This window comes from Aphis gossypii, chromosome 1 (assembly GCF_020184175.1).
Source record: "Aphis gossypii isolate Hap1 chromosome 1, ASM2018417v2, whole genome shotgun sequence".
Classification (NCBI taxonomy): domain Eukaryota; kingdom Metazoa; phylum Arthropoda; class Insecta; order Hemiptera; family Aphididae; genus Aphis; species Aphis gossypii.
This window is the reverse complement of record NC_065530.1, coordinates 13268968-13295845: the sequence shown is the minus strand read 5'-3', so window position 1 is coordinate 13295845 and position 26878 is coordinate 13268968. Positions and strand designations below refer to the sequence as shown.

The window sequence follows — 26878 nt, the reverse complement described above, 5'->3', positions numbered from 1 at the left end:
TCAAACCTGAATCTTAAAGAGTTTGGAACTTCTACAATTACTCGAGATTCCAAAACAAAAACAGTTGATACACTCATTTTGAGATAAAGCTATATCATTAAATGTTCCTTTTGGGCATGAAGTTTGTTGAATTACATTAGATGGTTTTACAACTAATATTGTGTCTGGTACTGCTATTTCGGACCCATGTATGTTAATACCTTCGCAACTGTATGCACCTTGATCAGCTTCCTAAAATCCATAAAATAGGTATATATTGATTAAAACTATGTATACGATGTAAGTGTACATTTGATTTATAATATAATAATTATACCTGAATATTAGGGCAAGTGAGTGTGCCAAATCCATTGACACTAGTCATTTCACATTTTGTAGGTACATGACCCCAGTTCAATCGCCATGATATTTCTGGGGTTGGTACACCAACAGCTTTGCACGTTGTTATGAATACTTCACCAATTTCGAGTGTTATTAATGGAGGCGGTGTAGTTTGGAATTGTACAGGAACTAAATTTAAGTAAAAATATTAAAATAAAGTAGTTATCAAAAATGTATACACATTATTCTACTTACGACAACCAATTTCATCACTTCCGTCTGAACAATCACTTTGAGAATCACATTGAAATGATTTTGGAATACACTCTTTGTTTCTACACTCAAATTCACTATATAAACAGTGAGAATCTATAAGATAAAAACAAATTTAGTAAAATAATATTTTCCTTCTTGTTATATACCTATCAATTATAATTTATAATATTTCAATATGTACTAATATTCAGTGCAGACATACTGGTAGTTAGGTGTAGGTATTCTATTAAAAAAAAAAAAAAAGAAACATATTTATATTCATTGCACACCTGATGATTTTTGTTCACAGTTCTGTTCATCAAAATTATCACCACAATCATCTTGACCATCACATACCCAAGTTTTAAGTATACATTTTTTATTACTACAACGGAACTCGTTAGGTTGACATCCAAACATATCTAAAAATTAAAATAAATTTAAAAAATATACCTAAGTATAGGTACGTGTATTTTTAATGAAGTGAATTAAAATTAAACATACTACAACGGGTTTCATCCGATCCATCTGAACAATCTATTTGACCATCACAAACTTTTGTTTTTAATATACATTCTTTATTAGAGCACGTAGCTTCATTCAAACCACAAGCTTCTAATGGCCGAACCGTTACATCAACCCCTAAAATATAAATATAAATACTAATCAAGCATAATATTAAATTAAATATTATAACAATTAAAATGGCGTATACTAATAAAATATTTTTTTTTTATAAACATAGGTAGGTACCTATACAAATGTCGAACATACTTTAAAAATGTAATAATAATTAATAATATGCCATTTATATGTAAGAGTATTAATATTACTTTACAATACAGATAATCTAAATAAGTAGGTATCAAAAATACTTAATAGGTATATAATAAATATAAAAAATGAACCTACATTATTTTATAAATACATATACTATTTATTTGTTTTTTTATAATTCTACTAGGTATCTACTAAAAGGTTATAATAACATTTACTTACATTTATAGATCAAACACAAAGGTTAGCAAAGTAAAAAATACATTTTATTATAATACACATAATAGAACCAATTTATTTATTGTGAATTTTGGCTCAATTAAGTACATACCTGAATAGCGATTAAAATTAAAATTTCTTGTTGCAGGTAAACCATATTTCCATTTATTATTTATAATTGGTATTATATGTTTGTGTTTCCATGCAGCTTGTATTATAATTATTTTTTTTTAAATCTAAATGTATCATTTATAATGTTTAAATATTTTACTTACATGGTTCTACTTTTAGAAAGACAGATACTCGAGATCCAGGGTCTGCAGCTGAGAAACCAATTGCCTCGCACACGTACGTGCCACTGTGTTCAACCTATATTATATTATGTACATAATTATTTTAGACATATAAACATTTTAAGTGATAAATAATAAAAGGTAAATATAGGTTTACCTTGATATTAGGCATTTCTAATCGGCCTCCAATGTCCCTAGACCCATAAGGTAAATATAGTCCATTGCCTCGAGACCATCTAACAGGTGCTCTCAGAGGACCTTCGTCTCTGCATTGAAATACTACTTCTCTGTCTACGCAAACGCAACGAATATAAATATAATTTTATATTAATGTAAAATATAGATATAGTATTGTAAATAAAAAAACCAAAACCAAAAATAACATGCGAACAACATGCAAAACTAAATAAAGACTTATAAAGTTATAAACGATGTACACTATTTAACTATTAATAGTAATAATGTTATTAAAATATACAATACATCAAATAGATAATATTATGATTAGATTCCTACAAGTAATTAAATATTAAGGTTTTACTATTTTGTTAGGTATTCAAAAATTACTTTTACTTAGTATTAATAATTAATTCCATCTATAGTGTCCAGAAATTCAAAATTAGGAGAGATTAGTCCATTTTTGAGATCTACATTTCCATTATTTAATGATCCCGCATTAAAGAAAAATCAAACTACAAAGAATTAATTTTTTTTAAATTTATAAGATACAAATCAATATATTTTTTTTTAAATAGTAATCCATGGTTTTAGTTATAATATTAACTCAGTTAACGCATTGATCACCATAATTATACAATTGTTAATCGTATCTAATTATATTTAAAAAAGTATTAATCAAATGTAATTTTACTATTAAACAATTATATTGTATAAAAGTGAAATAATTAGCATATTAATTAAATAGTAAGCTCATTTTATTTAAGAGAGTAACCTAACCCTTTTGGAAAGATATAATTTATGATCACTCTAATTAATTAACTAATTGTTGGGTACTTTTTATATATTAGGTATCTAAAATCTATTTAATTACGAATTGTATATAATTTTACAGATATTTACATGGTATTTAGTATTTAGTTGTTAAGAAACAATAATTTTTAATCATCTAGATAGATATTTAAATTATTTTTGTTTTAAAATTTAATTGGACCCTTTTACTCAAAACAATAATGATAGTAGAATTATTTTATACACCCAAACAATAACGTTACTTACAGTATATAACAGTGGTTCTCTAACTATGCATTACGGTGCACTAGGGGCACCGAGAGCACTTTTTAAGGGCACCGCGGTCTACGGCTCATCATAAAAAATTTTAAATTTATAGAATTCTTTTTTTTTGTTCTGTCTTTCATAGTATTCACAGCAAGTAACTGCGGCTAAATTTAATCCAAAAAAGGGCACCGCAGAACAAAAGTTTGGGAACCGCTGGTCTACAGAGTATTACAATGAGTAATAACTATATAAAAAATATAACAAGTATACTCAAAATTATTTATTTAATTTTATTATATGTATGATTTTAATCTAGTTATTTATTTAATTATTTCCCTAATTCTATGTTTAACATTAATTCATAATTGTACATCTGGCATATATACTATTCACATTACATTCATTAAAAATTGTGTAGTTATTGACGTTTTTTTTTTTGTAAACATCATTTTATTATATTTATATAATATATATTACTATATTAGTTTATGATAATATGTGATAGTGTTGATAATCTTTTTAAATAATTTTCATGCAAATGTCCTATAAACAAACATATTGCAGTTTAATTATGCATATTTTTGTAATGCGTATAATGATTGTCATGCAGTATAGAAACTGTTTAATAATTTAAATATCTACGTGTTTTATGATATATATTATGAGTCCCTGGCATGCATGATATTTAGCATAGTAATGCATACGAAAAATATTCATAAATCAAACACCCGAGAATATCCAATAAAATGGTCTTACCTTTAGAGTCTAGTAAGAAGAAATCAAAAATAGAGTGCATATTGGGAAATAAACAAAAATACAAAATTGCATTAATATTAATTATTAAATGATAAATATTTAGTTAAGTTCTAAGACTAACAATAAGAACTAACGTAAATATCATTAATTATGAGTAAACAATAACCATAACAGTGGAAATAATAATAGTAGGTATACAAAATTTTCAATAATTAATTTTTTATATCACTGTTAGAAGTCATTATTATTATTTTTTATATAAATTTAAAATATTTATAAGATATTGTTCTTATACATTATAATTTACTAAATTCTATCTAAATAAATCAAGTTTCTAAAAAAAAAATAATACGCGAGAGTAAATACCTAGTTTATATATTTGAATTTAGAACATTAAAATATGTGCAAATTTAGCAATATTGTGCAATATAGCTGGTTAATACTAATATATAAATATTAAATGCAAAATATGTTAATTGCATTCCAGAAAAACATAAAATATTTAAAATTTCATCACAGTGAACTTTAGGTGCAGATGTCGATTATACGTGCGATTTTGTTCATTATAATTATATTAAAAGTGTTACTTTAAAATATAATTGAATTACAGACTGAATATTTTTTAGCAGAATGTAGTATGTACAAATATATACAATAAATAAATTATAAATATAATTTCGTAATAAAAAATAAATGAAAGATTTAACTTACTTTCTTTAATAGTTTGTTCATTGGGATATGTTTTTAAATTTAAACCATCTGGAGCCCCATCTGAAAAAAAATAGAGTATAAATAAACATATTCTAATAAAAACATTAGATTTTGTGTATGTGTATAGAGGTAAAGAATCAGGAGAAAAATCAATAAAAAAATATGATCAACAATCAACATAGGTCATAGACAAATGGAAAAATATTATTTTTTAATCTTATAAAAAATTAAAATATATATTGTATATCAAACCATACCACAAATTATAGGGAATTAACCTTACAATTCGAGTAAAATAATAAATAAATAATTAATAATAATTATTATAGATTCGAATTTGATTATAGCTATAATTAGATGTAGTTTAATTTTAAAGATGAATAGTTAAGGATTTTTATAATAATTTGATGATCAAGGCCTGTAAGTTTTTAATTTTGTAAATGTTGAAATTTTTGAGTTTTACAATGATTTAGTAAATACATAGTTAATTCCCTGGTGTAAGTAGTAAACTCACAGCAATTGTCTTCGTCCGAATAGTCTTGACACTCGTAGTTATTGTTGCATTTCGCCGATTTCGGGACGCACTGCCGACCGTTGCGGCAAGCAAATTCGTTCCAGTTGCAGGTTACGAACACAGAAGGATTTTTGTACTGCGGGTATAATACAGTGGTGGTGGCAAAATAAGTGATGTTGGGGGTCGTTATTGTTGGAACTGTAGGAGCTGTGGACAAAACCATTATAAAGCTAATGTATACAAATTTAAAATAAATAACGATGTATGGTATTCTAATTATTACGAATAAGATGTTGATGGAGAATAATTCTTATTATTATAGTGTACTGAAATTTTGTAGAAGTGTAATTATGAAAAATGTTTCGAATGTATTGACTACATACGTGACACGCTATTTATTAAATTTAAATACAATTCTTATCTCAATCAGATTGATATACTATTCTATGCCATGTCAAAAAGAGTTTATTTACGGGATATAGGTATTATTTTAAATTCATGTACTCAGAAATCAGAATAAAATACAGTGTTAGTTGTATGATACAATGATACATGGTATGTATATTTTGATAATGAGCGTACGTGCAGCAAATATTAGTTATTTCATATTTGTGAAATTCAATGAATTAATTTGGTTAATGATGATTTATACAATTTTATAGTTTAAAGTTAACATTAAACGATTTAAGAAACTGGATTATACTTCTGATGTTAGTTTAATTTTAATTAATAGTAAGAAGGTATACCTAAGAAATTAAAGTTTAGAATACATACCAAATATATAAAACTTATATAAAAAACAAAAATGTACAGAAAAATAAACTTAAGTGAGTTACAAATATTGGATTTTTCTTAAAGTTATAAAATTTAATTCAAATTGTATTTGTTGTACCTACGTGACTGTAAATATAAATATCATATAAACATATATTTTTATATCCCTTTTAAAATGAAAAATGTGTTCACTTTTACATATATTTAAAACTTTTTAAAAATACATTTTATTTATGAAGTTTTGTTTGGTTAGGTCTATTAAGTACAAATATCGAACAAAATCTAAAATTTATTATTATTCACGTTTTTATAAAGTTAGTCCAGCTCGGACTTCATCAATATATGGGTGTACTAAAAAATACTTTTCTCTCTATTATTAAAAAAAGTTTATTCTTCTCATTACTCCAAGCGAGTAAATAAAGAATATTATAATATTATAAAGTTAAATGGAAGAAAAAAACATGTTGTTGTCTTTATACTACGCAATACTTAGATACACAGATACGTATAAGCCCGACTATAAAGCTTAAAGCTCTTATCGAATTTGACCAAGTTAGCAGGTCTATCCAAGCAAAACGTTGTACGCCATGATGACGGAGATGACTGACGTGCTTCGTCAGTAGGCCGTACTTACCGTCACCACAGTCCAATTCGTCACTTTGATCCTTACAGTCGTTAATACCATCGCAGTGGTAATGAATGTTCACACAACTTCCGTCGTGACATCGAAACTCGTTGTTAAAACACATCGTGGCGATTGCAGAAGGCGGTGTGGTGGTTGGTGACGATGCTTGATTAGTGTTTGCAGACGATAACGATGGTTTGTCTACATGATAGTAGTACACAAAAAGCCACAGAACAAAAATACAACAATATATCACATAACTACCAGAATACAAGCAACAAAAACCATAATGCGCTGCCCTTTAATTTATATATAATAGTTATAAATTATAATATGGTTAGGTTATAAGTTATAACAGTTATTATATTTTTGAAATTCAAATTTTATTTATTGTTATCAATCATAATATTATAATATATTAAAATACATATTAAAAATTGTATAGCTAATGTGCGCGCTTTATTATTGCGAAAGAAAGAAAAATAAAAATGGTGTCTTATTATTTATTATTGTTAATATTATTACCATTTGTGCAATTTTGCTCGTCTTCTGCGTCCGGACAATCCGAACGGCCGTCGCAAGACCTCGACAAGGGTATGCAACTCATGTCAGCACATGTGAAATCTGATTCAGCGCAAGGTGCGAGCATGGGGTCTACACATGAAGCGTGCCACAAGAAAAGCATTAGAATATTAAGAACGTAAACATTGAAAATAAAATGTTATTTATTAATATACCTTATTATAATATATTATGTTATTATAAATAGTATATAATATATTAAGTAAAAGTGTTATAATAATATAGCAAATTATAATTTACTTCCTATATATTTATTTTATACGTGACACACAGATAAGACGACAAAACCTAATGAACTTTTGAAAAAATGTTTGTTTTTTTTATAATCCATAATATAAAGGGTCAGTTAAATTACCAAATAATAATAAGTACTGATAATATAATATGTTTAAGTTATGGTTTACTCTCACGTTTAAGACATATTTTAATCGTATAAACCAATAAAACTTACATCAAGAACCAAATTGTTCTCATTTAGTTTGCTACTATATGAAATTATTATGTTTGCATAATAATTATCCAAGTAACTATTTCAATGAAGGAAGAAAATACGTTTTTAATAATTGATTTTCTGACATTAATTTATTCGTTAACTATTCAGTATTCATAACTTATAACTCATCAGTAATTAAGAATTATACAAAAGTACAGGACAACATAAATTAATTTTAAATTGATAGATATAATATTGAAATATATTATAAGTATTCCATATTGAATTTCTCAAAAATATTGTAGTATATTATTATTGTAATCCAATTGATAACGCCTGAAGTCCACATCATAGAACTTAGAAAGACATTCAAAGAGAATATCAAGGTAAAATAAAGGTTATTAAGTTCACTAACTTCTATCTTAAGTTGTACAGTCAGATTTAGATATATTACACTTATTTATCACATAATAAATATATGTATTATGTATGTATGTATGTAAGACACTTAACAATACACGATAAATTAATAACCACTTTAAGTATTAAAAACAAAAAAAACATTAATTAATACGAAAAAAAAATATGTGTAAAATTATCCATAAATTTTAACCATAGAATAATTTTTTCTTTTTCTATAATTAAACCTATATCCTGTATTCCTGTTAGAGCAAAGAAACTTCTTATTTTTTGAAATTCATGATTGTTTTTAAATGTAGTATAATATATAATAAATTTCAAAATAATCATGTCTAATACATTATACATAGGCAATTATCTATATTATTGGCCTAGTAAGTTCGAAAATATTTATGAAAATACAAATATAAAATTTTAATTATTTAAAAAAATATATTGACAATAATTTATGAAAATAAGAATTTTCTACTAAAATGCGCTATAATTTCATATTTATTTGTATCAAACCCTCTTTAACTAGATAGTTCATCAAAGGTAAACTATATTAAATGTGTAACAAATTCACTTTTTATATTACCTAAGTTTAACTTAATATTAATAAAACGAAAAATGAGTACAACAGTTGTTTAAAGAATCAACGTATTCTTAAACTTGTAAGTTATGACTTTATGAGTAGTTACATTTTTATTTGATCTTAAATATTCAGAATATTCTGATTTTACTAGGATATAATTTTTTGTCACATATAATGTATGTTCCTATTGTATTATAATAGTAAATGTATGGAATTACTTGAAACCTTTAAACTTTAATAAAATTCTTAATATCCTTTTAAAACTTTTTAGCGTTAAAAGTGACTTACATGTGTATATAGATACAAAGCTTTGTTGAGTGTTGCTTATATTTTATTTGTGGTTTATTATTAACTACACCGAACTAAATAAATGTGCGTAAATGGTATGAAGTTTGTGTGCATTCGGTGAAAAGCCATGTTATAAGTACAATTATTATATTACAAGTACATTTTCATGTAGTACATTGTAGAATATGTGAGTGCGACATGATATTTTCTACACCAGTGTTATTTTTAGAAAGCGACAACAACCGTTAAAATGACAAAATTATTGCCTATATAGGTACCTAAGAGTATATTTTTATACTCGGGAAATTCAATAAAATATAGTAATTCAACTTCCTTTACATGAATGAATAAGATTATAAATTCTGTAAGATATGTATAATATAGTACCTGTACCAAAATTGTCACCACCAGGTATTCCACAATTAACCTCATCTTCACCGTTGCTGCATTCAGTTTTTCCATTACATCTTTTGTCGATGGACAAACATTTACCATTATGACATTGGAATTCTTCGGGGCCGCAATTAGCTAAACAATAAATAATAAAGAAATTAAACGTAATAAAATTTAAAAATTTAAATAATATTATGTATCATTGTCTAAAAATATAAATATTTTTTTCATAAAAGAGTTTTATGCTTTCTGAGGCTGCTAAATAAAACACTGAATATTCAGTAGATGTATAAAGTGCATTATATAGTTATTGTATTGAATGTTATAAACTTAGTATTTTAAATTTTAATTGATAATAAAATGTATTATTTACAGCAGTTTTCTTCGTCAGATCCGTCATCGCAATCAATCCGTTGGTCGCATTCTTTTCTTATGTCAATACACTGTTCTGTAGTTCGACATGAAAATGAATTTTCATTACAAACCTTTACAGCTGTAAAACATTAAATTTTTTTTTATAATTACTTTACTAAAATTAGCGTAATATTTAACCCGGAACAATATACTGGACAATACACAATTACGAACGTTTTCCATAAAGCCTCAAGTGCAAATTTATCAAATGTATATTTAAATTATAATATACATGATAAGTGACAATACTACATATATCCCATTTATAACAATTTAAAACACCACCAATAATTTATTTAAAACTTTTAGACGAATGTCATTATATTATGTAATCTTATAGGTACATAAAAAGGCTTAGGTAATTTTACATATTCTTGCAGCGTACAAAGCTAATGTAGCAATTTTTTTCTAATGCTTAGTGCAAAACTATATTTATAAAATTATAACTTTTATGTGATAAGTAGCTATAAATATTTGTCATGTAAACGTGTGGTTAATAATTAATTTATTGTAATATATCTATTAAATAAATTAAATTTATTCTGGTATATTATGACAATAAATTACATAAAAAGTGTGTAAAAATATTTTAGTGCTAAACATGTGACACATTTATGTATGGCGAATTCCAAGCTAAATTTTGACTCAGTTGGTTTTTAACATACGACAATTTTCTTCATCCGAACCGTCCTGACAATTTTTTATTCTGTTGCATTTCAGGGATTTTTCGATACAAAACGACGTAAAACGACATTTGAATTGTCCAGCAGTACATTCTGTGATGATAAAATAAATTGTCGATAAGTCGATTAAAGTAAAATCTCAGTCACCTATTCATGTAATGTCTTATAATACCTAATTGTAATTTAATGGAAATTCTATGATTATTTTGTAAGACATTAAATTATCTTATACTTATAACTAAATATATAAAATTAATTAAATTATCTTCTTATACATTAGATATAAGAATGTATCAATTTCATTAAATTTGTTTAATTTAATATTACAATAACAATAAATTATGATAATTAAAAAAAAACATTTGTTTTTATGTATTTATGTATATATTACATAACCACAAAATATAAAATGTTTAGTACAAAATATATATGAAAAATAATATATGTGATCTACCTATAGCTTCTGAACATTTTTAAATATTTCCAACTTTTACAAATACTTATTGACCAAACTGAAATTTAATTTGTTTAAAAGTACTTATAGACTTATAACTAATGATAGGTACTTAAAGAAAACAGAAAGTAAAATAATTATATTATTTAGATATTACATTTTTTTTTTAATAATATCTTATATACTATAATAATTTTTATCTAGATAATATAACCATTATAACCTATTTAAATATATTATTAATTTAATATTTACATTTTAGTTTCAACAAAAAGTTTGCATAGGTACCTAATGTAACATATAGGTACTATACCTATTAAAAATATTTTAGTAATAGTTTGTAAGTTTAACCAAATATTATAGGAAATCAATTTTTTTTCATGTGTGAGTTTGATTACATTTTTCGTTAGTATTTGTACAAATTTATGTACCTACCTATATACATTATGTATATTACACACGTATACACGCTCGTACCTAAGTTTCGGATTCCATAAAATGAAAGTTATACGGGTATAGCATATATTATTAATGGACATGAACTTTTATAAGAACCGAATTATTTTAGTCTTTAGACAAAACAAGTATAAACTTACACACTGAATTTGAAATATGATTATTTTACTATAGTAAATTAATATATAAAAAATAATAAGGGAAAGTATTTTTATATATATATTTATATATTATGCATATAATTTGAATCCATATAATAAAACAAAGTTATTTATAAAAAAAATATATGTTTATTTTTTATTATTATTTTGTATTGAATTTATATGATATTAAATATATTTCTAAAGACGACCATAAGAATTACACTTGCAAGTCATTTATGTTATTACAAAAAGTTTCAAGCTACATCATTAAATATACTTTCAATCCAATCATAATATTATCTATGGCAATTACTAATTATTTATCGAACAGTGAACATCAAAAACATACAGATGTTAGTAGGTTCCCTAGATCAAAAATTAACAATTCAAAATACCTATTTTTATGTGGTGTAAAAACCAAATAGTAATTTATGGAGAATACCAGATATAAAAACTAAAAATTTGTTAGCCGAAAGAAACAATACTCGTATTAATGAAGGCAATAAAATATATAAATATGAATGAATAAATGATAATAGGTATTGTATAACGAACAATAATTTATTTTGAGTATCAATTCCACTGTAATCACAAGAATATGTTATGCTGTTTTATGTTTGAATATCCTATTACATATTGTTGTAATGAGAAATGAATAATTATCATTGATTAATGAACGTTTAATATTTTTCATAAATATCTACGCATTTTAGTAATTTAATATAATGATGATAATTAATAGAAACTTCGAAAACCGTAATTTTAACATTACCTTCTACATTGTCTATCTACATAATAATGATGTGTGTTCATTTTTCACTGATTATATTAATTTATTTTATGCTAAATGTACTAAATAGTTGTTCGTCGTCGAGTCGTTTGAACGGATGCAGAAAAAAAAATTGCGACTCGGCAAACGTTAAAAAAAAATTACATTATTCAATGAATATGATATCCATTGTTTGAATTAAATAATAATACAATTCATTGTGTGATAGTATAATGTACAATGGTTATGAGTATTAGGTTAAAATATGTTTGTTGTAGCCATTCGCGTTTAAAACGTTTGAATAGTAATATTTTACGCGCGCTGACAAGCCGATGGATGATAACACATTTTTATTAAGCAGATGGCGCTCGCGTATGGTATCCGAACGGTGGGGGATATAATTCGTTGCGTTCGGTTGTCGACACTGCAACGAGAGTGATTCCGATCTTTCGTCTTTCTTTTACGCTGCCGTGTTGTTAGGTTATCTCGTGCGTGTTCACATCATTCTCGAGACTCTACTCGTCTCGTTTGTATTTTTCTTTTTGATCGCGCGCGAATAGCACACCACAATGTCCAAAAGAGGTAAGTTATTTCGTTTCGTTTACAATTGTTAATTTCTCAACGATCACTAAAAAATTTGCGTGTACGTGTGTCGGACAGCCGAACGTGTGCGTGTTGACGCCCAGCCGTTCGTCTGACGTTTTTCGGTCGCGCTTCGTACACGCGTTTGTCGGCCATCGCGCCGAGCTGTGCAGGAGGTTATGTATACAAATGTAATGAAATAATGTGCTTTTTTCAGGACGTGGTGGTTCCGCCGGAGCCAAGTTCCGGATATCTCTCGGTTTGCCAGTCGGCGCCGTCATCAATTGTGCTGATAATACCGGTATGTAAAACTTAGGGGTTTAATGTTAATGAAGTACTTATTTTTGTAACTTGTAATTACTAGGCGCTAAGAACTTGTTCGTCATTGCCGTCCAGGGCATCAAAGGACGTTTGAATCGTTTGCCAGCCGCTGGTTCGGGAGACATGATTGTTGCTACAGTCAAAAAGGGAAAGCCAGAACTCCGTAAAAAAGGTAAGGATCATTGTGTTTGTCATCTTGTAAATGTTTTAATGTAATGTGTGTACTTATTAATTTATGTATTATTTATTACAGTTATGCCTGCGGTAGTCATTCGACAGCGGAAACCTTTCAGAAGGAAGGACGGGGTGTTTTTGTATTTTGAAGACAATGCTGGGGTAATAGTCAACAATAAAGGCGAAATGAAAGGTAATTGATATATTATTACAATATTTGCTTCAACAGTTACTTATTCCTGTCATTTTAATTTAGGGAGTGCTATTACTGGTCCTGTAGCTAAAGAATGTGCAGATTTATGGCCTAGGATCGCATCAAATGCCAGCAGTATTGCTTGAATTTTGTTTAAACTATAAATTTTGTCTTGACATCAATAAAACCCAATATTTACTGTAATTTCTATGTGTTTTTATTTCTAGTATTAATGTCCTTTAGTATAAGATATAAAAGTTTTAATTGGTAAACAGTAACACAATATTTGTTAGTTAACTGGTTATATTATTAAGAACTTAAGAAGGCATTTCTTAATTATTAACAACATCACGTGGAACAAACTGAATTGGTAGAAGTAAGAAGTCTGATTATCTCGTAAGTTTAAACAAATTTTTTTACTGGCTTGTAGTATAGTTATTTTTATTTTGAGATAACTTTTAGAATAATTTAAATATGGAATCATTTTCAATTATTTCTTCATTAAATGATGAAGTATTTTTTAAATATTTTAATTCTAAAGAAATAAGTAATTTTTAAATCCTATCTCAAATTAAATTAATATAATATTTTTAACCTAAAGACTAAATAAAGTATTTTATTTAAATTATTTAAATGGTTATTACTTATTATGGCATAATAATACATTGTAGTAAATATTTAAAACAATATGCAATCGAAATTATATGACTAAAATAAATAAATATCCAACTAATTAATTAACAGAATATTTTATAATTTAATGTTATAAGTTCTTATGGAAATTTTTTAAAACTTTGAGTAAACAAATAAATCGAGTCGACTAATCAATATTATGTAGGTATACTCATTAACTAATATTTTAATTAACAGTTAAAAATTATCTTTAGGTAAAAAAATTTTGCACTTGAATTAAACATATATTAAATTAATTAAATATTGCATTGCTTTATATTAAAAATATATTTAATCAATGAATAAAAAAAATAACTATCTTATTAATTGTTACTATTTAGTATTTTAATATACTTGTAAGTATGATTAATCATGTGATATTGTAATAGTCTGTAATTAAACCAGTATTTAAGTTAATTGGTATTCTTGATAAAATAATTCAAAAATTATGAGACATAAATTTTATTGTATTGAAATGAATGACTACAAATTACAACTCAATGATCTAACTATTTAATACATTTTTGATGAAGCATTAAGACATTTATACAAATGAATTGTAGAGAGTAATTTATTGACTTCTATTCATGTTTATTTTGAAGGTTATATAGACCATTAGACTATAATTTAAAAAGTTTTTATTTCATATTAAAGTATTGTATTTTTATATAAATTAGTGTATTACATAAAACCTATTTTAAAATAATTTAATCAGATATTTGTAGGTACATAGTAAATTCATAAACAATTAAAAAACTTGTTTTTAAAGTGGAACTTATGGATATTAAAAAGTTTATAAATCTTTTTTTCAAATATCCAGTAAATATTTCTAGCAAGATGTTTATTAGTGAAGGTAGGTAATAAATTTTTGTTCAACTGTGTATAATGTAATAAAATATTCGATGAACGTGTGCAAAATTTGCCTACACCTTAGCTCCTGACTTCTGCAGTATGGTAGCCGATTTAAAATATTTTGATGCTGCATAGTTTATCGAATAAACGTATATGAAAAATAATATTAACGAGTGGCAAGGTCAGAATAATAACTCTGATAGAAAATATAAGTATACAATATTTGGTCGATAATAATATATTGGTTTAGATTTTATTTATGACGAGTAACTTAGAAAATTATATTGAACATATTAGATGATAATAATTTATAAAAATATTACCTAAGTGATGAAAATTTAGGGATTGGATACCTACACGTTTCGAATGAACACTCGTCTCACTACTCTCATTTCAGGGTGACTTTCGGCCGTAGATGATTTTATCTGTCATCCCCATTGTACATTAATTAAAATCTAATTTTTGGGAATTTTAAGAATACCTACCTATTTTGAGTCTATATTTTCAAAAAAAAATTTCTTTTTTATGAAAACGTCTTTTTTAACTTAGATTATTATGCAGATGATTTTTTTTTTTTTGAAAATGTTTATGTCTTGTTAATATGTAGGTACACAAAACATTTAAAAACGTAAAAAATATGTACGCATGATGCATTGATTTATGTAAAAAATAAACATATACATTTAAATTAAATTTTTATATTAGGTTATATAAATTCCGTTGCACATTATGTTATAATATTCAGAATTCATCTTATTTTATTAAAAATTAGAAGAAAAATCAGTATGTATTTCCTGGAGAGTAGAGTTATGTAGTTAATACCTAATATTAAATTATGGCCATGAATATTAAAAACATAACAATTGAAAATTTTCCAAATATGCAATATCTATAGGTCTCAAATTTGGCCCATTTACTCGTTTGGCTCGGATTCAAATTTATATATTTTGCATAGCTGTTTTTAAACTAGTTATTAAAAAATAATAATATGTTGATGCATATAAAAATCAATTTCAACAGATTATTGATATTTGATACTATTTTACATTTTTTATACTAATATAACTGAAATGTATGCTCATTTTAAACTAATAACGAGTTAAGTTAAATTTTTATTTTCATATAACCTTTTTATCTCTCTTGGAAATTAAATTCTCGGGCAACAAAGGTATTAAGTATATCCACGAAATACATAGTAATATAAGATAGGTACCTAGCTATAGTAGGTAATAGTATTATCTTAAATCATGATCATAGTTAATTGCAGTAAAATGTGATGTGCGATATTGCAGTAACATAAAAAATATATATGTTTAAGTAAATAAGATTGCTGACTTGAACTACAGATATATTATTATACATTTTTAATTAATTTGATTATACTCTTTGCTCTTTAAATGTATAGTACTATCGTACTTTATCGACTATTATTCTTAATAAGCAGGTATAGGTATAAACGCATTTGAATCTCGATTTAGATACCTACATCGACAAGCTTTGAAATAAATCATCGACAATGATTGGCGTTAAACGAGAACAATAATATTGTGCACAATAATCGAAAAGAAAGAAGTAGGTACACAGTATTATTATTATACCCACGTGGCACTCCATAAAAACGGATACCAATATATTATAATATGCAGTATATGAGCATGTATACTCGAGTACCTAGATATTTGAAAACTATGTATTTAGTTTTAGGTACTCGGTACTTACTAACTCACATACTTGAAAATTCCAAAAATCAGAATCTAAAAAAAGAAAACTCGTAAGCCTACAATATAGGAAATCGACACAATATTCTGCTATTCTGGCGTATAGTTTTACGCTCTGAGATCTACAAACAAACGTTCGATAAAATAATAATTATTGTTGTGCGTACTCGTACCTATACACGACTACACGTTATAGGTAGGCGGCGATCGAAAAATTCGTAGAAACGATGTGGTAATGCACGCTCGCCTGTTACCTGCGTGCAGCGTGTGCGTCGTCAGAACACGATATAATTATTATACTTATATATTTGTAAGTTTACAGCTTTTTCGAGACCGTTAAACCGTCGTACGCGCGAATAGTGCTACGCGGCACCCATTACGAGTTTTATTGTCAATGACGTATAGCTGCCCGTGCGGGAGCTCCATCATCGCGTTGGCCCGAGAAACATCGCGAAAACGTAATATATTATGTATTATTACGACACGTCGACTGCAAAAATTAACACTCCCAGACAAAATTTGATGTCAAAGCCGTTTTCCGCGTACAAGAAGCATAGGTGGGTACGTTTGTTTTATACGTTTCGCGTAAGTAACGCAACACAACATGTACACAGGTACTATGTATTGCGGTTTCACGTATTCGTCCGTAAGTTTTTATTCGTTTTTATTTCTTATACCCAGTATACCCAAGTTAATATACACACCTGCCACAGTACGATTTAACAACATACATAATAATATTATACGCGTCGTCGTGCTTAATATTGTATATTATTATACGTGTGCCGCCGACGAAGGAATTTGAGATATTTCGCTATTGACCGCGTTTACATTACGAGTGCACGTTACATATTAGGAAACAAAAAAACACTTATCAGTTATCACGGTGCCGTGCGATATCAACACAACCAACTTAGATAATGTACCTCATAATTATACATAATACTATAGTAGTGTTCCTACAGCATATTTTTTTACATATCTTAGATAATTAATTGTATTTAGATTTTAGATTTACAGGAGTTAAAATACAATAGTATATAATATTAGTAATACGCCTGCTATGCATTTGATTGAGATGTAGCCGATATTTAGGGGGCTTTATTTTATTGTATAGGTGTTAAGTTTAAAAATAAGTCAAACGTTAACTCATAATTATCATTATTTTTTATTAAATACTGCACGGTAGCATGATGGTTAGCACTGAACTGTGAGTCCTGGAGTGGCGCACAGTATACCTATTGTTAATTTTTACGTTAACGGAGAATTTTATAACGTTATGTATTATATTATTAAAAGGGAAAAATGGTTAAATTGACCCGAGTAAAATGCTTATTATAAATACGTGCGTGTGACGCGATAAATCTTGATATCCGATACATTTTTAAACAATACAGGTTTTCAGAGGAAAAAAATAGACGGTGGTGACATGGAAAGGAGAAGAATAACGTTTTAAACACAAATATATAATAATAATATAAGTATTAGGTTGTTTATATATGTATAAAAGACATATAGATTATGATGGTTCAACAACGTTTTCGTTTCGTCGTGGATTTCGAGTATTTGATGAAAATATCGACAACACAGATATACGTAGGTACCGTTTTATAACCAATCGTAAAATACATTATAATATAACCTTAAAAATGAAAAATATTTAATACCGATATAGGTATACTATCATGATGGATGTTTCAGACAGAACCCACGCCCGAATATATTATCTGCCACGAACTCGAGAAGTAAAATATCGCAAACAATTTGCCTCGTGGGCATCAAAAGTCCAATACCTCATTACTATAATGTATCAAGCACGATTATTATGTTTAGAACGATGTGCCACTACCTAACATTGCTATCCCGCATTGCTCTTGTTTCCAACAAACATCTACCTACAGTTATGTAATAAACAGCAACAATATCTACATATTATAATATGTATATTATACTATAACTTTATGATTTGTTTTACTATATAATATGTCTATATTGACATAAGTATTATACGATGTAGCGTCTCTACGAGTGCTTATAATATTATAATCTATATACAGAGTGTTTGACTTAGCATGTTCACCATTATCGGTTATCCTTTAACCATGAGTTTATTCAAATTCTGCAGATTTTTGAAACTTTTATGTAAACTTAATGGTCATATTTTAAAATCTTTGGAATTTTTAAGACGACTGAGAAATTGCACCACTGTGGTAATAAACAGTTTTTTTTTCATATGAGAATTAGATACCAACTCTTTTTTATTGTAAATTATTAAGCCGATGAAAAAACCGATGATTTTTTTTTAAAGTTGATGTATCAAAAGTAAAATTTAAATGAGAAGTTTCTTAGTTATTACGTTTTATATACCGAGGATAATCGCAATTAATATATCCTATAGATATCCTATTCATAACATCATAAGGAATTATTACACTCATGATTGGTTTCTATTATCTTCCTGTATATATACCATATGTCAGATATAATTCACAGCATAAAATATAGTATACATCGTCATTTTAGATGTCTAACGGAAACTTATATTTATTTTAGTTACTATTATTTTCTACAACATAAAATATGTTCGGCGTCTTCGTGACGCATAATTTTAGGCATGAGAAACGATTCTCCGAGAAAAAAATGTACATAATATGTATATTTTATATTATATACAAATAATATAAGTAGTAATATGTTTAAAAAAAAATGTTCGCGTGAAGCGTGTCGATTATTCAACGAGAAGATAAAACGGACCGTTTATTGCCTTATTATTTTTTTTAGATTTTGGTTTTGACATTCGTATGCAAAAACCGACATAAAATAATATGTCGTGTGTGAGCTGAGGCGGGGGGAGAAACGCACACGCGATTATACATTTGAATAATTATTTAATTGTCGTTACGGCGTCGTCAATGTGTATTATATTTTCATATAATATACGATTGAGATCTTCATTATATACATTTGGTTCAGCATAAATTATAAAAGGGGATTGGTACGCGATGCATCTTATTAGACCGATGTATTTTTTTTTTTAAGACGATTATTACAAACACACTGCACGTGCGATTGAGCGAGTATATGTAGTATTGTAAATATATGCGTATATATTCACGAACATTATATACTATAATACTCTGACCGTTTCATCGTTTCTCTAATTTTTTTTTTTTAAAAATTTCTATTATTTAAAGTTGAACCGCGACAGCGAGACAATATTTTTGTATATTGCAGAATGCGGAGCGGAAAAAAAAATCGTAAATCATATAACGAGATGCTCTTGAAAAGATATAAATAAATATAACATCATAGAAATACACACGAGTGATGCAATATATTATATAATATAATATAGTACGCGAGTATATAGGTACCTTACTATAAGGTTTTCGGTTCACATTTGTGTAGTAAAAACTTCGTGACCAAAATACTAATCGCTCTGCCGACACGGTCGAGCGTGTAAAACAAACAGCCAACTAACGACAAATGATCTATTGGGCACGTAAGAGTGAAGAGAAAAAAATGATTTTTTCCCCTCACAAATGGTTTAAATATCTTTTCTTTTATTTTTCAAGGTGTGCGCCGCGGCGTGTTGTATACCTAATATACAGACGAGATTTTTAGCGTGGGACTTGTTAACTATATACGGCGGAACAACAACGAAATTATACTTGCCGATATCTCTCACGATGAAGACACTCAATAGCATACTTAAATATTAACTAAGTTTTTTAAAACTGTTGTTCTGATCAATGTTTAAAAAGAAATTTTTTTTTAATATTGATTAAAAAAACGTTTTTAACATAACTACATAAGTATTATAGGTATAGTTGCCTACTGTATATTTACATAGTTAATTACATTTGAAAGTCTTTTTGTTACGCGCTAAACATATACATAAATATACATGCAATTACTGAATTACATATATGTATACATAGGTACATTAATACATTATACATATATGTACAGATAATGCACATCATCGGCGACGTATATGAATAGATGACCTGCTGCAATCTTCGTTGTCGCGTAAATATTCGCAATCATGTGTATTGGCGCAATTGCATGCTTAACGGACAGCCAGAATTATTACCACTCGTGAAAAGAACAATAAAAATATAAAATAATAAGAAATACTAACGATAAACATTTTTTTTTACACAAATTTTTGCGGTGCATGTCCGATAGAAGATCATTATTATTATCACCAGCTATTATATATTGTATACTCGTATTCTTATATTATTACCTATTATTATAATACTTATATATTGTTGAATAGGAACAGTAGGATAAGTACTCCAACTAACGCGGTTGTTTTCTACAGTGCGCTGGCACGAGCTGTATAAAAATATTATTATTATATATTGTATTTAAGTGTGATATAACGATACAGAGATTCCTGCGCGCACGATGTCATGTGTGTTAAAGAAAAAAAAAACAATAAAATTGTACTTATTTTGTTTCTTTCGGTTTTTAAACGCCTTCGCGCCCGTATCGCCATATACCGAAGCAGCAGTTGTTATAATAATACCTAACGTATATTCGATATTTTAAAAATAAATGCGTTTTATTTGTTTCGCTCAGCCGCACCTAATACCGCGTACAATACACCAATCCCGTCTAAAATGTAAATGTTTATAGTTGGCCGTATACACACGATTTGTATATTATTATATTGTCAATGCGCTCATATATTTATATAATATTGCAAGTAAACGGTCTATAATATATACATATTATTTTTATTTTTATTATTTTAAAGAATTTATTACGCATTATGTGTGCGTGTAAATTTAAAAATAAATCAAAACGGTAAGTATATAGGTATCCTTTCGAAAAACAAATTCGAAAACTCGCAGTGTTTTGGGTTAACAGCAAGCGACGGCTACAGGAAATCAAAAAAAAATAATACCAACATGTTATAAATCGAAAATACGAATGGCACGAAATATATTATTCTCGTACACACTGTATACACGAAAAGTCAATAGGTAATTAAAAATATTCCTACATTATAGTAGCGGCGGATTCATGGTCTCGGTTCGATGACGTTAATAATGATTACTGTTATACTACTATACAAAATATAATAACCTCCTAACTCCTTATATGTCGTATACATACAGAGCTGATGATCGATATATTATACTGCCGCAACGTGTCTTCTCCGCCACCAACCGCGCGCCGAAACTATATAAGGATTTCGATACGACAAAATATTTTGTAGTATATAAACATTATAACGGACGGTATTGCAATATTGGCGTAAGTATTATACTGTTATGCCTAAATGAAAATAATAATTGCGGTCTGGAAACAAATATAAAAAAAAATCTATCGCGAGCTTATATACCATAAAATAATATACACCCAAACATTATATTATGTCATTATATACCTATACATGGTAATATTACCACGTGATATAAACCGCATGTCATGCCGTACGCGTGATGTCCCATAATTTAAACCATAACAGTACAACACGATGTTTGAATTATTATATTATTATTAACACTATTATAGTTTTTTGACGTTTTTCGCGGTTAGACTCGTGTGTAATATAAATAATAACGTTTTAATGCATTAGTATTATAATAATTACGATATACGATATTTATTGTACATCCACGACCGGAATTACTAAAACACTTTGTCAACGATAGAAGTCATACTCTCTTCGAACGCGTCATGCGGTTGTACACACTCGACAGATATTGAGAGTATAATTAAGACCGCGTGTAGAACTCGGACGACGTTCAAATAGCATTACAGAAGAATGTCTATATGTATACATATAGACTGAATAAAGGGGACCGTGGACTCGGAATGTAACACACAGCAGCTTATATACGAGATTTTCGGTCCAGATTCAGAATAATATAATAGTATGCGACTTGCCTATTGTTTCGCGAAAGTTTTCAAAATTTTAAAAATAACGTTCCAAACGGATTATCGCAATCGTAAAGCTGATCGTATTATTGCTGCAGCGAGAACAGCTGCTAGATCTTCCAATATAACAATACACCCGAGTAAAAAATACGTAGGTAGGTATGCGATGGAAGGAAATCATAATTCGTACGTGTTCACGATATAGATATACTTTCCTCGATATACGCGTTAGTGTCGGAGAGGCTATACGTATTATGCATTACGACCGTTATTATTTTATTTTATGTAATATACGTGCACATAGGGACAGTGCACACGCCGTCTACACGTCTACATGTCATATCAATGATCAACATTATAATATATTCATATTGTATTATATATTAACGACGATTGTACGTGATACGTATAATTTATATGCATCTAATATATTATGTGTGTGAGGCGCGGACGGGCTACGCGTATTTTAATTCAATAACAATTAAATATTCAGCTGGCCGGCCTACCGAAATCGTTTGACCGTCGCCGCCGCCGTGGCAGAGATATTATTGTGTACGCCGTCGGACAACCGTCATCAGCTGCGGCTGCAGGACGTCGTCGGCCGGGCCTGCCCGTGCTATAATAATGAGGTCCACCCACTCGGCATCTATGTATAATGTGTAATAATATTATAATGACCGAGTGAAATAAAACGAATACGCGATGCTGTAGCGGCGAGCGGGACGACGCACGAGACGTTATGATTAAAACAGAAACGAATAACGTCGAAAGCGCCGTGCGCGGGGAGCGGGGATTTATCGATTTTGCATAGTATTAATGATATTATTATATTATCATAATAATAATAATATACGCTTGTCACACGACGGTGTGCACTCACTGCTCGTCGTCGTTATAAACGATGTGCAGGGAACGTGTTTCCCGGACCAACCGGTCTGTACGATGACGACAGTTAGTTTTTCGCATCCTCGCGGCGCGTATAAATCACCCGAGTCCGAGGTCGCCACGGTGTGAAATTTTATAATCCGTATCCTATATTAATAATTATTTATTATTGTGTGCACACCACATACGTTAAACTCTAAAAAGTCTTTGCAAGGACTAATATTCCAATAGTAAAATACTAGAAAACCACTTAAAAATACCACAATTTTTATAAATTATCCATAGTAATAAAAATTAGTTGTCGTTTATTTATTAATCGTAATGCATACAATATCAGCAGTAATATATTTTTTATAATTTTTATTCATAATAACGAGAAATATTTTTTTAATTTTTTATTATTGGCTTCCGAACAATATTCTAAATTATACGAACCATTCCTTTCAAATCGCTATATGTCAAAATTATATCACATAATATGGTTTTCATCGTTATAATATTATATCTTTTAGATCTATACATTTACAACAAATATTTACTAGAATTTCGACTTTTGATGTATTGTGATAGGATATATTTTAAATATTTACACGTATATTTGGGCGGAGTAAATGGACTAAAAGTCCATCCCCTCGGGCGAGTCACTGCAATTAGGTGTCTATATAATATATTGTACACCTATATATTATATACGATATTGGGCCTATCGCCTGCGTATTATTACCTAATTACAATAATGTTATAATCTTCTCTACACACCTAAAATTACACGGGTGGTATACTAGTGTATGCTGCAGGCAGGCACGAGCCGCACAGACGTATATACGTAGTATTACCTGTATACCTATATAATGTACATTGGCGTGTACACGGCGACCGACGTTTGTAACATAACATTATTGCGATGATGCAAGCCCGTCGTCGTATACAACGTCATTTTTCACGGTACTAAATGCTCACCGGCAGGCTATATATACACCATACACGCGTATTATATATATATTATTACACACACACACACACACACACACACACACACACACACACACACACACACACACACACACACACACACACACACACATAGAGTCATATGGGCGTGTATGTAAAATATTATTAATATTATTACGCGGATTGTAGACGCGACGTTTATGATATTATACAGGTATAAGGTACTGGAGGTATACCGACGTGGTATATACGCGCATTGCGTGTCATTGTGTTGCACACTGCAGCTTTATGGGTATCGCTCATTATTATATTATTATTATTATTATTATTATTGTAACGTTCGGTCGCCAAAAGAAACGCCATAAATCCCGTGCCGCCGCCATAGCAACAGCGATACTTACGGTACGCAAACAATTTATACAACATGTTATTATAAATACTGTTAATCGCGTATAAACCGGTGTCTGTAAACTGCAGCGGGACCCTGTTTGCAGACGCGTTACGATTATTTATTATACGCGCGCCGTGGATCTCCACCTATATGTATAATATATATTAGACGAGGGGTGGGTGAAGGCGTGGGTGCGCGTGTATTATAATATACGTGATAATAATATGTGATATCGGATTTCTTTTGTCACTTCGACGAAAACGTACAATACGCGACGGATGATGATGATGACAAGGGGAAACGGCACACAAAAGCCGTCGGATTTAGACGGCGAGACTGCTGCAGCTATATTATATGTACCTATAGGTACTGCTGTCGCTGCTACGCCGGTGACGACCCGACTGACGTGGCGCGCTACTCGGAGGATCTCTGGGGAATCGGTTATAATAATAATAATAATAATAATAATATGTGACTGTATAAAATAATAAATAATATACGACGGCAATCTAAACGATCTGACCGATAAACTGGACGAGGTTAAAATTCAGAACACGATTTTAAGAAATGACCACGCGCCTGTTATTATCACGCGTAGACAGCCAAAATATTATCAGGTGATTTTTTAACTGAGGTTCATTATACCTCGAGTGCGACTACTTTGTAGATTAGATTAAATTGGAATATCGAGTGTTCTGTGGTGAAAAAAATAATATTTTTTTTTTTTTTTGGCGAGAGAATAATTAGTAAAAACATTTTCAAATAATTTTTAATGTTGAAAACTAAACAATTTATACGAATATTGAACTATAGATACACAGGATTAAGATAAATGCTTAAAACAATGCTGTTACTCTAATCTATATACGTCGAAACGCATCATAATATCGATATTAAAAATCATTACTGTGGCAGTGTGGCGAAAATATAATTCAATGGGTTGAATCGAAGTTCATTGAAATTACTACAATCGATTCTATGATTTTGTTTCATTATTACTATAGCATGCGCATCTTGGATTGCTTATTATTTCCGAACGTTATAGTAGCGCAGAAAAAATTAAAAATATCATCAGAATATTATAACATACCAGAGTCATTTTTTCTATATAATGAAGACCCATGTCTTCATAGTATAATACGTACTATTATAGCGACAAAGTATACCTACCCACATAATACGAGGGCCCAGGACTGACAGGATTTCATATTTATAGCTAAATTCCGTCATTCAAAATCACGTAAAATAATTAATTATGTATTTGTTTTATCCCCATATGTACGTATTATTACCTATAATAATTATCATATAATATAATGTGTAATGTGTACTATATTTTGGCTAAACGGCATAGTATAATAACTGCGGAATGTAAAATAAAAAAATTAAATCGTACACAACATAAACGAATTGCCATGTTTTTGAAAATTATTTTAAATTATACGGCTCATACGGTTTTTTTCTTTAATAATAATAGGTACTTTTATATAACCCTAGATACGTTCTCAATTGTTTTAATAATACATTGTAGAATGTGAACATTTTTGCATAATGAGTATAGCGTATCAAGTGTTTGGATACCGTTTTCCGTGTGTCTTGTCGGCCCTGATAAGATGTTACATAATACGTTATTATTGTACATTTAGACATTATAATAATTTACAGACGGAATAATATACACGTATTGCTCGCGTCGCGCGCCGTTCGAACCGAATGCCAATCCTATGCGACGTACAGTGTAAGTATAGGCGTGGAGCCTGACGCCGCCGCTAGCTACCGTGTTGCTTAAAACGTGTTTATAGATTAAAATGTACATTTTGTCGTCGTATACAATAAACCGGCGCGGTCGATGAGACACGTCTGTTCTTCCGGAACTTTGATAAAATTACTATATTGGCGCTATAATCGCATTTAGTCATCTAGCAATATAAGTCTATATAGTGTGTACCTACGTCTGATTTATTTCGATATTTTTACTCAATCATTATACAGATCGATTTAGACATTTTCAAATCGATGTGACGTACTGTATTTGTTTTGTTTTTTTTTTTTTTTTTACGTCCGTCTAATAATGCTTAGAATATCCTTGGAACAACGGAAATTAGTGAAGCTATATATGATATATTGTATCTAAACCAAAGTTATTATACA

The 26878-nt window shown here is 28.7% G+C and overlaps 2 protein-coding genes across 8 annotated transcripts in view; one reads left to right on the top strand and one right to left on the bottom strand.

The window, feature by feature from the left end:
• Positions 1-26878, bottom strand: part of LOC114124910 (basement membrane-specific heparan sulfate proteoglycan core protein-like) — a 162174-nt gene that overhangs the window by 24700 nt on the left and 110596 nt on the right. For 3 of the 7 annotated variants that reach the window (XM_050197025.1, XM_050197028.1, XM_050197030.1), the window contains 14 exons: positions 10251-10361; positions 9545-9664; positions 9166-9306; positions 7007-7135; positions 6491-6682; positions 5083-5289; positions 4569-4628; positions 2023-2156; positions 1848-1941; positions 1081-1218; positions 867-998; positions 577-690; positions 317-510; positions 7-231 (listed from right to left, as the gene is read on the bottom strand). In XM_050197025.1, the coding sequence (XP_050052982.1) occupies positions 7-231; positions 317-510; positions 577-690; positions 867-998; positions 1081-1218; positions 1848-1941; positions 2023-2156; positions 4569-4628; positions 5083-5289; positions 6491-6682; positions 7007-7135; positions 9166-9306; positions 9545-9664; positions 10251-10361 (1991 nt within the window). The remainder of the gene's footprint in view (positions 1-6; positions 232-316; positions 511-576; positions 691-866; positions 999-1080; positions 1219-1847; positions 1942-2022; positions 2157-4568; positions 4629-5082; positions 5290-6490; positions 6683-7006; positions 7136-9165; positions 9307-9544; positions 9665-10250; positions 10362-26878) is intronic. The other 4 variants (XM_050197026.1, XM_050197031.1, XM_050197027.1 and 1 more) reach the window with 3 other exon arrangements.
• LOC114124909 (60S ribosomal protein L23) lies at positions 12505-13564 on the top strand. Its single transcript, XM_027988354.2, has 5 exons — positions 12505-12672; positions 12890-12973; positions 13037-13165; positions 13247-13360; positions 13424-13564. Exons 1-5 carry the CDS (start codon positions 12660-12662, stop codon positions 13504-13506), a joined length of 423 nt encoding a protein of 140 aa, XP_027844155.1. The 5' UTR covers positions 12505-12659; the 3' UTR covers positions 13507-13564.